At 43.3% G+C, this 14,568-nt stretch overlaps 1 protein-coding gene across 1 annotated transcript in view; it reads left to right on the forward strand.

Moving 5' to 3' along the window:
• wdr95 (WD40 repeat domain 95) overlaps positions 1–14,568 on the forward strand; it is an 87,096-nt gene that overhangs the window by 9,561 nt on the left and 62,967 nt on the right. The window contains exons 5-7 of the mRNA XM_076283100.1: positions 6,806–6,898; positions 6,986–7,031; positions 7,144–7,190. Coding sequence (XP_076139215.1) covers positions 6,806–6,898; positions 6,986–7,031; positions 7,144–7,190 — 186 coding nt within the window. The remainder of the gene's footprint in view (positions 1–6,805; positions 6,899–6,985; positions 7,032–7,143; positions 7,191–14,568) is intronic.

Here is a 14,568-nt window from a genome sequence, read left to right on the forward strand (position 1 = left end):
TCGTTTCCAAACAGTATGGCTTTCATCAGGTCCCTTTCCACAGGTGTATTTAATCAAGAGCCAGATAGCATCCGTACAATATCATTAGGCTACTTTATCTGTTAACGTTAATGCTGGTTACATGTAATGTTAACGTCAGTGATTAGCTGCGAGCAACGTTAGGTTTGACTGTCGTTAGCTAACGTTATCAAAACCTACAGCTTACCGGTCACTTTAAAGTTGACGACATATTAACGTTGATTAGGTGGGATTCCTTACATAAGAGACTTAATAAACATCAACAGATCAAGTGCTAACGTTAACTATTCCCTTAACGTTATAATGTTAGTTTGGCTATTTGTGACCTATCATTTCATACATGTTTGACGACATAAATGAGTCAAAGGCCAAAAATCGGACCACTTACCTTGTCTGTAATTAGAGAAATGTGCCTCTGAAGGACAGTTACGAGCAAGTAAAGTAGGATCACGGCAGGCGATAAGACGAACGTTCAGAAGACTCACAGCTCCAGTGGTAGAAATTGCAGAGGCTGATTGCTTTCAGCTGGAGGTCACGTCATAATGCTAAAAGTTGCCGCCACGGCGGTCAATGTTAACTCAATGGGAATTTGTTGCTCTTTTATCGTAAATATCTCAAAAAGCATAAAGTTCACAAATGTAAAAAATACATTTTACAATTGTCCGTTACAAGACCTTTGTAGGAGTGTTTGAATGACGTCAAACGGTTCAGTGGTTTTAGTGTTATTAAACGTCAAACTTGGTCGGAAGATGAATAAAAATAGACGATAATAATAAGAAGAACAGTGATAATAGTCCATTGCATTTACATGCAATGCAATAATAATAAGTCAGAAGAAGCCCGTGGAATAACAATACAGTGCATTTGCATGCACTGTAATAAGTCGGAAGAAGCAAGTGGAATAACAATACAGTGCATTTGCATGCACTGTAATAATAATAAGAAGCCAGGAGATTTCAAGATAGTGGATTCCATCCACTATAATAATCATGCAAACATACCTGTATCTTGCTCGTTTTTCTCCTCTGTCATTTTCTTCTTTCTGTTTTCGGCACCAGAGGGATACGTCCTTTTTTGTGACTTGTCTTATCAAGCAACGCAGCACTTGTCCAACGCATGCAGCAGATGTGGTACAACGCATCAACCTCGCAACTGCCCTGCATTTGGTAAGGAGTGTCGTCGCTGTAAGAAGTTAAACCACTTTGCAGATCTGTGTCAAGCCAGAATGCCTAGCTATCGTGGCAGAGGTCGTGGTTGTGGAGCATCAACTGTACACACAGTGGAGACTGATTTCGAACATTTCTTCATTGATTCAATTACACAAGATCACAGTGACCCGTGCTGGTATGAAGAGGTAATTGTTAATGAGGACAAGATTAAAATGAAGCTAGATACAGGAGCAGATACAAACTGTATGCCACTCCCACAGTTCAAACAGCTAACAGGATACACCAGCATCCCTGTTTACAAGTCTACAGCTAGACTGTCAGGATATGGAAAGCACAGCATAGAGCACATAGGAAAAGTTCATCTGAAATGCACAACACGCAAGGGTGCTCAAGCAAGCTATGACTTTTTCCTCACTACTGAAAATGGACCAACTATCTTAGGTCGTCAAGCATGCTCTGGTCTTCAACTCATTCAAAGAGTGGACAACATTGCAAAATCACTAACTCAAGAAGATCTGATTGCACAGTACCCTGATGTGTTTAGTGGTCTTGGAAAATTCACAGAACCATATGACATTAAGTTGAAGCCCAATGCGTCACCTGTAATTCACCCACCGCGCAGAGTGCCTCTGAGTCTTCATAAACGTCTCAAAGACAAGCTTGATGATATGGAAGCAACCGGCGTCATCCGAAAAACATCAAAACCCACAGACTGGGTCAACAGTCTTGTGGTAGTAGAAAAGAAAGATGGCTCACTTCGTCTATGCCTTGACCCTAAAGACCTGAATCGCGCCATTAGAAGGGAACATTTCATGATCCCAACCAGCGCTGATGTGATCAGCCAGATGTCAAGGAAAATAATGTTCACTGTGCTTGATCAGACAAGCTCATACTGGCAAGTTCCACTTACTGAAGCCAGCGCAGACCTGTGCACATTCAACACTCCCTTTGGACGTTATTCCTTCCAGCGAATGCCATTCGGAATATCAAGTGCCAGTGAAGTCCTACAACGAAGAAACCAGATGGTTTTTGGGGACATTCCAGATGTGCACATTATAGCAGATGATTTGATTGTCGCCTCACTAGATGAGAAACAACATGACAAGACATTACATGATGTGATGCAGCGAGCTAAATCCATGGGCTGCAAGTTCAACAAAGAAAAGATCAAATTCAAGAGGTCTGAACTCGTGTACATGGGCCATGTGATCAGCAAGGAAGGTCTGAAGCCTGACGAGTCAAAAGTGACAGCCATAACTGACATGCCTGACCCAACTTCAAAAGAGGATCTTCTAAGGATCATAGGCATGATCAATTACTTGTCACAGTTCATACCTAATCTGTCAACAATTACAACGCCACTGCGTAGTCTACTCAAGAAAGATACAGCATGGACATGGGAACCGCAGCATGCAGCAGCTCTCAAGATGTTGAAGACACTTATCAGCAGCAAGCCAGTGCTCAAATTCTTTGACATAACCAAAGACACTGTGATCCAGTGTGACGCGTCATCAACCGGTCTAGGAGCCTGTTTGCTGCAGGATGGTGATCCCATTGCATATGCATCTCGTTCATTGACAACATCGGAACAAAATTACTCACAAATTGAAAAGGAGCTGCTGGCAATCTGTTTCTCAACTGAAAAGTTCAACCAGTACGTTTATGGCAGACCAGTGACAGTACAGTCAGACCACCGCCCGCTCGAGATGATCACCAGAAAGCCACTGCACAAGGCTTCGCCAAGGCTCCAGCAAATGTTGTTACGCCTGCTAAAATACAACATCGATGTGAAGTACCATCCTGGAAAACATATGTACATTGCGGATACCTTAAGCCGAGCGTATCTGACCAGTGATGCTACGTCTTCCAACACAGAGGATACACAGCAGCTACGGGTACACAGTGTTACTGAAGTACTACCTATGAGTAGCCAAAGAATTGAAAAGATCCAGCAAGCATCGGCCAGTGACCTGACTCTCCAGGCGGTAAGAGCAGTAAGTCAGAGAGGATGGCCGACTCACAAGTCGAGTCTCTGCGACAGGAAATTATTTCCGCCCTACATGACACTCATATAGGCATTGAGAAGTGCAAAACCAGAGCCAGAGCTATTATGTATTGGCCTGGGATGTCTAGAGACATTCAAGATGCAATTGCTCGTTGTAGTGTGTGTGCAAAATTTCACAGGAGCAACACCCAGGAGCCAATGTTGCCACATGAAGTACCAGACCGTCCATGGGCTAAGCTGGGCTCTGACATATTCACCTTTAATGGAACAGATCACCTACTCGTCGTTGATTACTTCTCTAAGTACCCCGAAGTGGTGAGTCTGAGAACCAAGACAGCACAAGAGGTCATCAACAAGCTGAAGTCTCTCTTTGCCAGGCATGGTGTGCCAGACATGCTGGTGAGTGACAATATGCCATATGCCAGTCATGCTTTGCGCCAGTTTGCCGCAGATTGGAACTTTAACCTGGTGACGTCAAGTCCTACATATCCTCAGTCTAATGGACAGAGTGAGAGGTTTGTGCAAACAATAAAACAGCTAATGAGAAAAGCAGCAGAGGATGGCAAGGACATCTACAAGTGCCTGCTTGATCTCCGAGACAGTCCTATTAGCGGACTCCAAGTCACTCCAGCACAATTGCTTATGGGACGCCGTTTCAAGACTATCTTGCCTGTAACCTCACGTAAGCTGATGCCTCAAGCCACAGTCCAAGGTAGAGATGAGTTGGTGGCTCGACAACAACAGATGGCACACTACTACAACCGGGGAAAGAGAGAACTGCTTTCCCTGCAACCTGGTGAAGGCTGCCGTATCAGACAAGGCCGTGTGTGGAACCGAGCAGTTGTGGTACAACCTCATACCACCCCTCGATCATACACAGTCATGACAGAAAATGGAACCACCTACCGACGCAACAGAATTTACCTGTCTGTTGATCCTGACAAATCAGCACTTCATGTGACACCGGACATTGGTGACCCAGACTGCACACCTACAGAGCAGATGGAGACACCAGTGCCCCCTACAAATACTGAGACCACCAGGGCATCATCACAGTTGCCAGTGTCAGTCTGTGAGCGCCCAGCCAGGACAAGATGTTTACCAAAGAGATTTGATGACTATGTTATGCACAAGTGAAGCTGAAATATTGTACATGTGTTAGTAGATGTATGTTCAAGTCTTAGCACTGTGATTAATATTCAAGTCAGTGATTTTAGACCAGTTAATCTACACATATATTTAACTGTTGACTTAAAAGATGTTATGATTTCACGCAAGTTTTGCCAAGACATATTTTGGTTCATTATGTTTATTGAATGGGTTTGATAAATAGTATGCACTATAAGTTACTAAGTACAGTGAGAGTGTAACTGCGACTAAGTATATGCAACTTAGTAATGATGACAAATAATACTTGTTGTTAAATATGTTGAAAACTTTATAATTTGTGGGCATGTCTTTTAAAAAGGGAGATGTCACGTGTTGATCTAAAGTATACCGTTGCCATGCATACTTGACCTATAGTGTTGAACCGGAAATAAAGTTGATTCATTCCTGCCCTGTACAAGGCCTGACGTGTATGTGACAGTCTCTTCCGATTTTTGAACTTGATGCAGTGTCTGCACGAATTGTCTATGCACCCGAGGTGTCTAGTTTATGCGCGTGACTCAAAGGCTGGCAGACACAGTAGAGGTAGGCAGACATATTGATCATGAAATCAGAATTTTCTTGTTTTGAATTATTAATTGTTTCATTTATTCATTCATTGATGTCACTTGTTTACGTTATTTATTATGTAAAAAAAAAAAAAGAAACTCGATTGGGGGCCCCCTGGTGGCCCCAAGCAGCCGCTTAGTTCGCTTATGCCTCGGGCCGGCCCTGTCAACTCGTAACAGGGTGAACGGCACTTTCTGCATTCGCTTTACAGCCCTCTATCGGCTATAACCGCACTATGTAAGTTTGCCGGATCGGGTAGCAGATCTGTAGTTCGATGGAATGAGACATTTGACTTGCATCTGATGTTGCAATACATCGTACTTTCATAAAATCATGCAACATATTCTACCTTGTCTGTGGACATTGTTATTTGCAAAGCCGGCGCTGGATAAACAAATAGTGCGTGCGACAGAGGAAAAGTTCTTTGGTGTTGCTTTTAAGTATCCTTCCAGGCTGACGGGAGATGGCGTTGGTCATCCCATCTCACATGTACTCCACTGAATCAGATTCGTGGCAACCTGGCAATCCGGATCAGATAGCTACTGATGCAGCCATGCAGAACAGTGAAACACTGCAAAGTCATAATATTCCCGCTTATCTAAATACATAGTCACACACAGATATACACAGGGACAGTGCAGATATCATACAGTCATTACATAGAATCATACTTTTGGTATCAAAGTGACCCACTAATGAGAAATGTGGAACATTAAACCACATATTGGAATATTGGACATAATGTTTCTGTTCCACTTTCTCTCAGGGCGTAACATCATTTAAACCAATGAGAATGACATCTGTCATTCCCTTTAACGGCGCACAGCGCGTCGTCAAAGAATGCATCAGTATTTTGACAGTCAGCGGCACATTTGAAGGAGTCTGCTTGCGAGACCGTATGGAACAGTCATTCCACTAAACCATGCTTTACTAAAACCTAGCATAGTATAGCCTTCACGCATTTGCACTCGTCTATTATTTTAACTCATTGGCAAAGTGAAACTAACTTCACTGTGGAGTCAGTCAAAGATAAAACAGTTATACACAGTAAGTTACTTTCACTATTGACTGACAATGGGTTACCATCGAAAACATAGGCTGGAATAAGGAACACTTACCCTAATATTGTTCAAATGACTGAATAAAACAACGTTTATCCTGCAGAGGAGTTGCTTTATCTCGTGACAGTGCATCTTCAGCTGTGCTCCATATGTGTCTCTCGCCTCTCCCCTAATCACTTTTAACCGTCATTACCAATTTGCAAATAATGGTGAATAACTAGCCTACTCATCGTGAGATGTATTTCGTAATATCTTTATTCTAATTATGTCTCCCATTGTAAACATGTCATTTGTAATGTTTTGCATGGACGTACGCTTGTGCGCGTTCGTGGATGATAAGAAGGATGGTGCATTGTGCACCCGCCAATATGACTGTTGACAATGCGCTCTTAAAATGACATATGAACAACTCACCATAGACTTCTGACCAGGTTTCTCTTGGTCAGTGGCATAATGCATATTAGGTAGTGTACGATAACGATTTTTAGACAATGTGTTAGGCCACTCCCTAGGTTGTTAATTATCACACCCCTGGGCGCTTTGTTTAAAAAATGTACGTGCAAAATAAGAAAATAAACTGTGCCCCAGGTGGAAAACGAGTTTTACACCATGCACCAGGGTGCAAAATAGGGGCCGATGACTTGTAGATTAGCTTGACGAGAGTTGTTGGGGCTGATATTTGGCAACATGTTGAGATGGCCTGACCAAAACAACCAAATTGCAGTTTGATTAATATTACTTGGAATGCACAATTAAAAAAACATTGTTTATGATAATTGATAAAAGTAGAAATATCTGTTTTTGCAAATTACCGGTAACTTGTTCATTTCATACAGGGAAAGAGAAATTCAATTTTTTGAGATGTCCTCGCTTGAGCCGTATTGCCAAATCAGTTCTCTGGAGACGGTGCCTCTGCAGCTGGACTACTGGTGAGCTCTAGGCATAAGTATGTTCATGCCTGGTAGAGTTTGTATTTTACCTCAAGATTTTATGGCATATGTCCCTTCCCTCCACAGCTATACCTCTCCGGATGAATGCGCAATTCTATATGGGGATGCACAGGTAGGCTACTTTAAATATATGCTTGGTGACAACCCAACTAAATGTTGTGAATGTTGCAAAATTTAATCAAATGCCATTTTGCCTGAATAATTATGTCACTTTGATTTTTCAGGGATGCGTAAACATAATACTTATGACATCAGTTGGAGAGATGCTTAGGTAAACAAGGTTCTGATTATCCTCTGTCATCAAAGAAATGCTAAAAAATAATTTGGAATATTAGATAAGCATTCTCCCTGGAGTATATTTCATTCACTCAAAAAAAAAAGGTTCAAAACAAACAATAAGAAGACAATGGAGTATCACCAACAATGGTAACTGCTCCATCCTGCTTCAATGACTACCGCCCTGTGGCACTGACACCCATCATCATGAAGTGCTTTGAGCGGCTTGTCATGTCACATATCAAATCCATTCTCCCCCCCACCCTGGACCCCTTCCAGTTTGCATACCGAGCCAAACGGTCTACAGAGGATCCAATCTGCTCTGCCCTCCACCCAGCCCTCACCCACCTGGAAAAAAGAGACTCATATGTGAGATTGCTGTTTATAGACTTCAGTTCTGCATTCAACACCATAATACCACAACAACTCATCTGCAAACTTGACAAACTGGGACTCAGTACCTACCTCTGCAACTGGCTACTGGACTTCCTCTGTCAGAGGCCTCAAGTAGTACGTGTTGGCAACAATACCTCAAGCAGCATCACACTGAGCACAGGGGCCCCCCAAGGCTGCGTGCTCAGTCCGCTGCTCTTCACCCTGCTGACGCATGACTGCACTGCAACCTACAGCAACAATCACATAGTGAAATTTGCTGACGACACAACTCTGGTGGGTCTCATCACCAAGGGCGACGAGACTCAATACAGGTTGGAGGTCGACCATCTGACCACGTGGTGCAGGGACAACAACCTCCTGCTGAACGTCAGCAAGACCAAAGAGATTGTTGTTGACTTCCGGAGAGGTCACACCCAACACCTGCCACTGACCATCGACGGTGCTGTGGTGGAGAGAGCGAGCAGCACCAAATTCCTGGGGGTGCACATCAGTGAAGACCTCTCCTGGACCACCAACACAGCATCACTGGTGAAGAGAGCTCAGCGCCGCCTGTACTTCCTGCGGAAACTCAGGCGAGCAAGTGCTCCACCAGCCATCATGACCACATTCTACCGAGGCACCATTGAGAGCATCCTCTCCAGCTGTATCGCTGTGTGGGGCGGAAGCTGCACTGAATACAACAGGAAAGCCCTGCAGCGCATAGTGAACACAGCTGGAAGGATTATTGGTGCTTCACTCCCCTCCCTGAAGGACATTTACACCACCCACCTCACCCGCAAGGCGACCAAAATTGTGAGTGATGCAAGTCACCCCGCTCACAATCTGTTTGATCTACTGCCCTCTGGGAAGAGGTACAGAAGCCTGCGCTCCCGCACTACCAGACTCACCAACAGCTTCATACACCAAGCTGTTAGGATGCTGAACTCTCTCCCTCCTCTCCCCCCTCCACCCTCAGCTACATAACATCCTGGACATTGGACCCACAATGGCCGCCTGCACCACTCCACTTGCACACTTGTACACTTTGCAACTTGTTGCTGTTGTCCTGAAAACACAACACTTCTGCTGCTCTTACATAACTTGCACCACTATGCCACTTTATTTCTTACTTAGGTCAAACAGAACTACCTCAGCCTCTTATTGGCCTGACTTTGCACTAGTATTTTATTTTATTGACTGTCTATGCACAATTTCAACCAAATTTTGCTGCTCTTATTTTTTCATTATATGTGCCCTCTTATTTACTTATTTACTTACTTTTTTGTTTACTTGAATGTTATGTTTGTCTGTGGACTTAAAATTGGTAAAATATGTCTTGTCTCCACCGTGGGATAGTGAGAAACGTAATTTCGATCTCTTTGTATGTCTGGAACATGTGAAGAAATTGACAATAAAGCTGACTTTGACTTTGACTTTGACTTTGACTTTGTAATAACTTCTCACAAACATAATAAACCACAAATGTAATAAATATTTTAATTTATTAGGCCTACATGGCTCTTCATAATGCTGCAGAATGCTCCATTCACTTGAATGAGCCTTCCCAATGTTCGGTGGTCTGCTAATTTGGGCAGCCGTGGCCCACTGGTTAGCACTCTGGACTTGTAGCCGGAGGGTTGCCGGTTCGAGCCCCGACCAGTGGGCCGCGGCTGAAGTGCCCTTGAGCAAGGCACCTAACCCCTCACTGCTCCCCGAGCAAATGCATGGATTCCAGTTTCTTCCAGTAGCAGCAACTGGAATCCATGCATTTCCACTGAATTATTTTTGGAATCTGATCCCTTATCATACCTGTTCATTCTTACTCGTCGCTCAACTTATCGTGACTAAATTTAAGATGGCTGCAAACGCTAAACTTTGTGAAGATACTGTCTGTAAAAATCGTCTTGTAAGTAAACTACCAGTGCTTTTTCAAAGTTCTCAATGTCTCGTTTTAAATGTCATGGCCCTCGGAAGTCTACCAATGAAGTGTGGAGATACATTGAGCCTTGTAAATGGTGTAAAACAGTGATTTATTTGCATGGCTAGCCCGATGCCGAAGCACCACCATTGAAAAAGCTGTTGGTAGCATCGGCTAACTAGCACCAGATTTTGGAGTGCAGGGGACAAGCCGAGATGGGCTATTAGACATATGTTCATACTCGGTATCATGTTTCAACACACTTTAGGTCAATATCACACCGGAATTCTCCTTTAACACAACTGACTGACACTGTAACTGATTAACAACTGTCAAAACATTCCCTTGCATGCACCTATGATTCAAAGTAACATTCTTCGCATGCGCACTACTTCGCATGCGCACAATCACATTACATGACTGGATCATGACATCTTCCCCTTTTTGAGACGAAGGCTATGGCTGGGCTCAACACAGAAACAGAACAAAATAATTTAACTGTGGACTATTAATTACTATGGCCAGGCATGCTGACAGGTCACTTTCAAGCATTCATATTTCATACTTTAAACACACACATATATCTTTGTGTGTTTACAAGCTCAGCATTTCATTGTTTTTAAATATTGTTGTTCTTTCGTAAGACAAACTGGACATACTATATGCCAGTGCTCGAATTACGTGGGAGCCAGTGGGAGCCGAGCTCCCATAGAGTGAGGATTGGCTCCCATGAAAGCAACAAAGTCAAATATCTGAGGGGGTCTCTGATATCTGAAGGTGTCTGGCATTGTAATTTAATCTTAAACAACAGCTCACATTACATTAAAATATAGGCTACTACGGGACGTAGACCTACCCTACGCTCTTGAACGCAGCATGATGACACTTCACCACCACACCACTAGACTATATGAGCAAACCGCATAGGCCTACGATCGAGTTGACAGCACTCGCAAGTCTGAAGAAGTTACCCTGCTTTGATGAGAATGTTTTGTCTATTTACATAGGCGTTCCTTGGGCTAGCCTACATGGGTTGATACGTGCGGAAAAGTCCTGTTTGCTGTTGAACTTGCACCTTACCTCTTCTATGTTGATTAACAAAGCCATAAATGATGGCCCATAATGCAGCTTACTTCAATGATTCTGTGAACTGATCTGTAGTTATCCTCTGTCATTCTCCGGAAAGTTCCCAGATATTTTGAAACAGCTGTTAGCAATCTCTGATGGCGGAATAGCCTATTCAATAGCTAACCGACAACATCTCAGTGCAAATTCCAAAATTGTTCGTCTATTTATTCCCACGGTTCAACACACGAGACGACTGAACGCCCAGGTGTTGTTACTATGTGCACATTAGCCTATAATACTAGAACATAGTTTGGCTGCAATGGCTTTATTATTTTCTGCCAGTTAGTGCATTTTCCCTGTGTATAAGTTATACTACATGCATTATTGTGTTTGACACTGAGGATAGCCTATCTGAGACGGTGGTCTGGTTCAAATGAGTTAAAAGGAATCAATTTCTATGAAAAATCTCTGTCTATTGTGTGCGTGTGTCTAGGCCTATCGTGCGCATATAGGCTACTGCGCAAAAGTGCCACTCGCGCCTAGGCTATTTAATTGTATCGCCTTGTTAGGCTATGCCCCTTAAAGACAAAAAGATAATTCGGGCCCTGCTATATGCTTAAGATTTTCATAACATTACTGTGGATACACATAGACTCTTCTCTTTTTTTCTTTTCCTTGACATTACAACATACAATAAATATCAATCTCTCTCCTTTTTTTTTGAACAATGAACATCAATATCTTTCTTTTTTTTTTTTTGATGTCATACAATCAACATGTGTGTTTGTGTGTGCATGTTTCGTGTGTGTGAATTTTTTATTTTTTTTTTCACTAAGGTCATGGGGTGGACTACCCAGTAACCGGAGGTTATTTTTCTCCATGTGGCGAACTATAGTCAATCTAATATAAAGTCTTTCAGCCTTGCAGGTGTCCGAATGACTGTGCCTCGGGAAGTCACTCGGGTTGGCCACCACGCCCCTGGGGCGAGAGGTGGAAGTGCACGGGCGCCGTGACGCCTGTCGAATGCACGCCGGTAGCCCTCCTTGGCTCTGGCGTCAGCTTGCCTGACCGCTTCCAAGTCAGGCCACTTGGAGGAGAGGACTGTGTCGAGAGTGGGCACAGTCGTTTTGATCTGGCGGCCTAGCATCAGTTGTGCGGGGATGGCACCAGTGGCTTGCAGGGGTGTTGCTCTGTAGCTCATGAGAGCCAGGAATGGGTCGGCCTGCCGCAGGATCTTTTTGGCTGTCTGTACAGCTCTCTCAGCCTCACCGTTGGACTGAGGGTAGTGGGGACTGGAAGTGTGGTGTGCAAAGTCATATGTGTCAGAAAAGGTTTTGAATTCTCTACTCACGAATTGCCCTCCGTTGTCTGTGTAGAGCTCATCTGGACACCCCCACCGCGCGAAGATGTTCTTCAGACGGGCACAGGTCAGGGGCGTAGATTTGCGTGGGGACCGAAGGACGTGACCACACCAATGTCAAATTACGACTGAAATGTCCCCACCAATATTCAGGTTGAAATGGAGAAAAAAGCGCTCACATTCGCTACACAAAGAGTTAAATCATTTCTCACTTCAGTGCTGCGGATCATCTCGTACAGATCGTGTAATGTGCAGTAGCTTTTCTGCGGCTTTTCTCAGCTTTTAAACGGTGCTAGCTAGCCACAATTTGCTGTGATAAACAGTTCGCGAGAAAAATAATTTTAAGAGATTTAATAATTATTCTCTGCGCCCATCTCCACATCCATTTGTCTCGGTGGAATATCGTAAGCCTACACACTCTTCACGCAACACATGACAAACCATATATCAGAATAAACAGCAGACCTTACCAAACACAAAGGTGTAATGCATTCCCGTGTATAGTTAGCTGTTCCAGAGTAATCCGGTTTTTAAATAAGTTGTAGCAAAATTCAACATGGTCTTTCGGCTGTAAGCATTTCTTAAAACTGAGCTGTGCTTACATCGCCTAGATATCTGTAAATATTAGAATCAGAGAATATACAGGCAGCTCACGGTTAAGAGTTTGTCAATGTAGCCTTAATGATTTTTTTTTCACAAAATGCTAAGCATGCATTTAAGTTTCTTAAAAATGAGCTGTGCTTAAATGGGTCAATGCATGATTGCATAACAGACCAAATAGAAAATAAATGTTAAATATAGCCTACATATCTGTACATATTAAAATCAGATTATGTAGGCTACACAGTATAGTTAGATCAAGTTGGACAGTAGCACATTTTAATGGGGGGAGGGGGGGGGGGGGGGGTTAGTGGGTAGTGTCCACACCAAAGCTCAGACCAAACCTGCGCCCTTGGCACAGGTGGTCTGGCTGCTCAGGTCTGGCAGGTGGGCGATCTCCAGGTAACGAGAAAAATAGTCAATGACAACTAAATAATTCTGTACTCACATATGTCTGCAGCGATCTTCTGCCACGGCCTGGATGGCAGCTCGGTGGTGATCAGAGGCTCCTTCCTCTGTGTTGGTCTGGTCTGCTGGCATTCTGGGCATTTTGTCACAAGGTCCTGGAGCGCTCTCTCCAGACCGGGCCACCACACGCTCATGCGCGCTCTCTCTTTGCACTTGGTGATGCCCTGGTGCCCATCGTGCAGACGGTTGAGGATGTCCTGTCTCATGCTGTGCGGGATGACTATGCGGTCACCGTACAGCACCAGTTCTTTTGAGACAGACAGGCTGTTTCCCCACTTTCCCCACGTGGGCTGTCCAGCCTTGTGCCACCAGGCTGCTGACCACCTGGAGTTCGTAGTTCGTGCTCGTCTCCTGCTTGATCCTCTCCAGCTTCGATGGGGATACTGGCCAGGCGTTGTGTGCTGCATTTTCAAAAACTGTCACATCCCAGATTAGCTCTGACTCTTCACCAGTGTTGGGCAAGTTACTTCAAAATCGTAATGTACTATGCATTACTTATTACTGTCATTTCAAAGTAATTTGTTACATTATAATATTACTGTCTCTGAATTGTAAGGCATTACACTACTATTGCATTACTTTTAAGTTACTTTCACCAAAATATCTAGAAATATGGATTTGCCATTCTAAATGCAGTTTATTACGCTCAATGCAGCTCATTGCTCTTCCAATGGAGGGAGATGTGGTATAGCATAATGACTGAGCTAGGCTTAAGGCTAACAACATACAGTAAGAATGCAATAGGCGCAGTGCTCATGATGCAAATCAAGGATCAATCATAGTCAGAATTTTGTTAAAAACCGACAAAAGGTCAAAGTCTGGTAAATTGTGATATAAATACTGTAACTTTAAGGCCTAAGCCTGCTCAATAGAGAGCCTATTGTAAATCAAAGCTTAATAAAGACATGTCAAGATGGTGGCCTACTGGCCATTTCGGTGCCCTAAGTGAGTGGCTTTGAGTGAGTGACATTTAAATGGTAACTCAAACACCTAAAGTAAAATAAAAGGCCTATTATACAGACCATTAATGTGTGTTTTTTAACATTAATTTCTGAAGAAATGCTGTTTTCTTATAAATGCTGCACGGTCACTTTAAGAGCATTGATCTTTACATTCTCATAATGCCCTTTTGTCAGCTCTTGTTTACAAAAGCCTTGTTTGTTGAGTTACATTGATAGCACAATATTAACAATAATATGCACAATGTTAAGTTGTTTTAAGCAGCCTTCATTGCTTTGGAAAGTATGCAATGACATGTTGCTTCACATTTCGTTTTGCAAATAAAAGTGAATTATGAGCCTGGTATCCACCTAGCTATCTGAATGGATTTTTTGTCGACTTGGCATGTGCTTCATGTAGCCTAAATGCTTGGGAAACAAATTATTGAAGACCCACCAATTCCATTCTACTAGTACGTGGTGGAGATTCAGAGAACCCAAAAAGTATCAAACTTCCATGTACCATGGTGTTAGTGCATTCTGACATTGTAAACGTTATTGATGAAGAGTGAAACGCAGTTTGCAGTAAAGCTACTATTCATTGGTTACATTTGGGTGCCCCCTCTGTCCTTTGGTGCCCTACGCA

This window comes from Alosa pseudoharengus, unplaced genomic scaffold, assembly GCF_046254945.1.
Source record: "Alosa pseudoharengus isolate Yale_2024_CS ecotype anadromous, Long Island Sound unplaced genomic scaffold, YU_APseudo_1.1 YU_APseudo_1.1_scf_13, whole genome shotgun sequence".
Lineage (NCBI taxonomy): Eukaryota > Metazoa > Chordata > Actinopteri > Clupeiformes > Clupeidae > Alosa > Alosa pseudoharengus.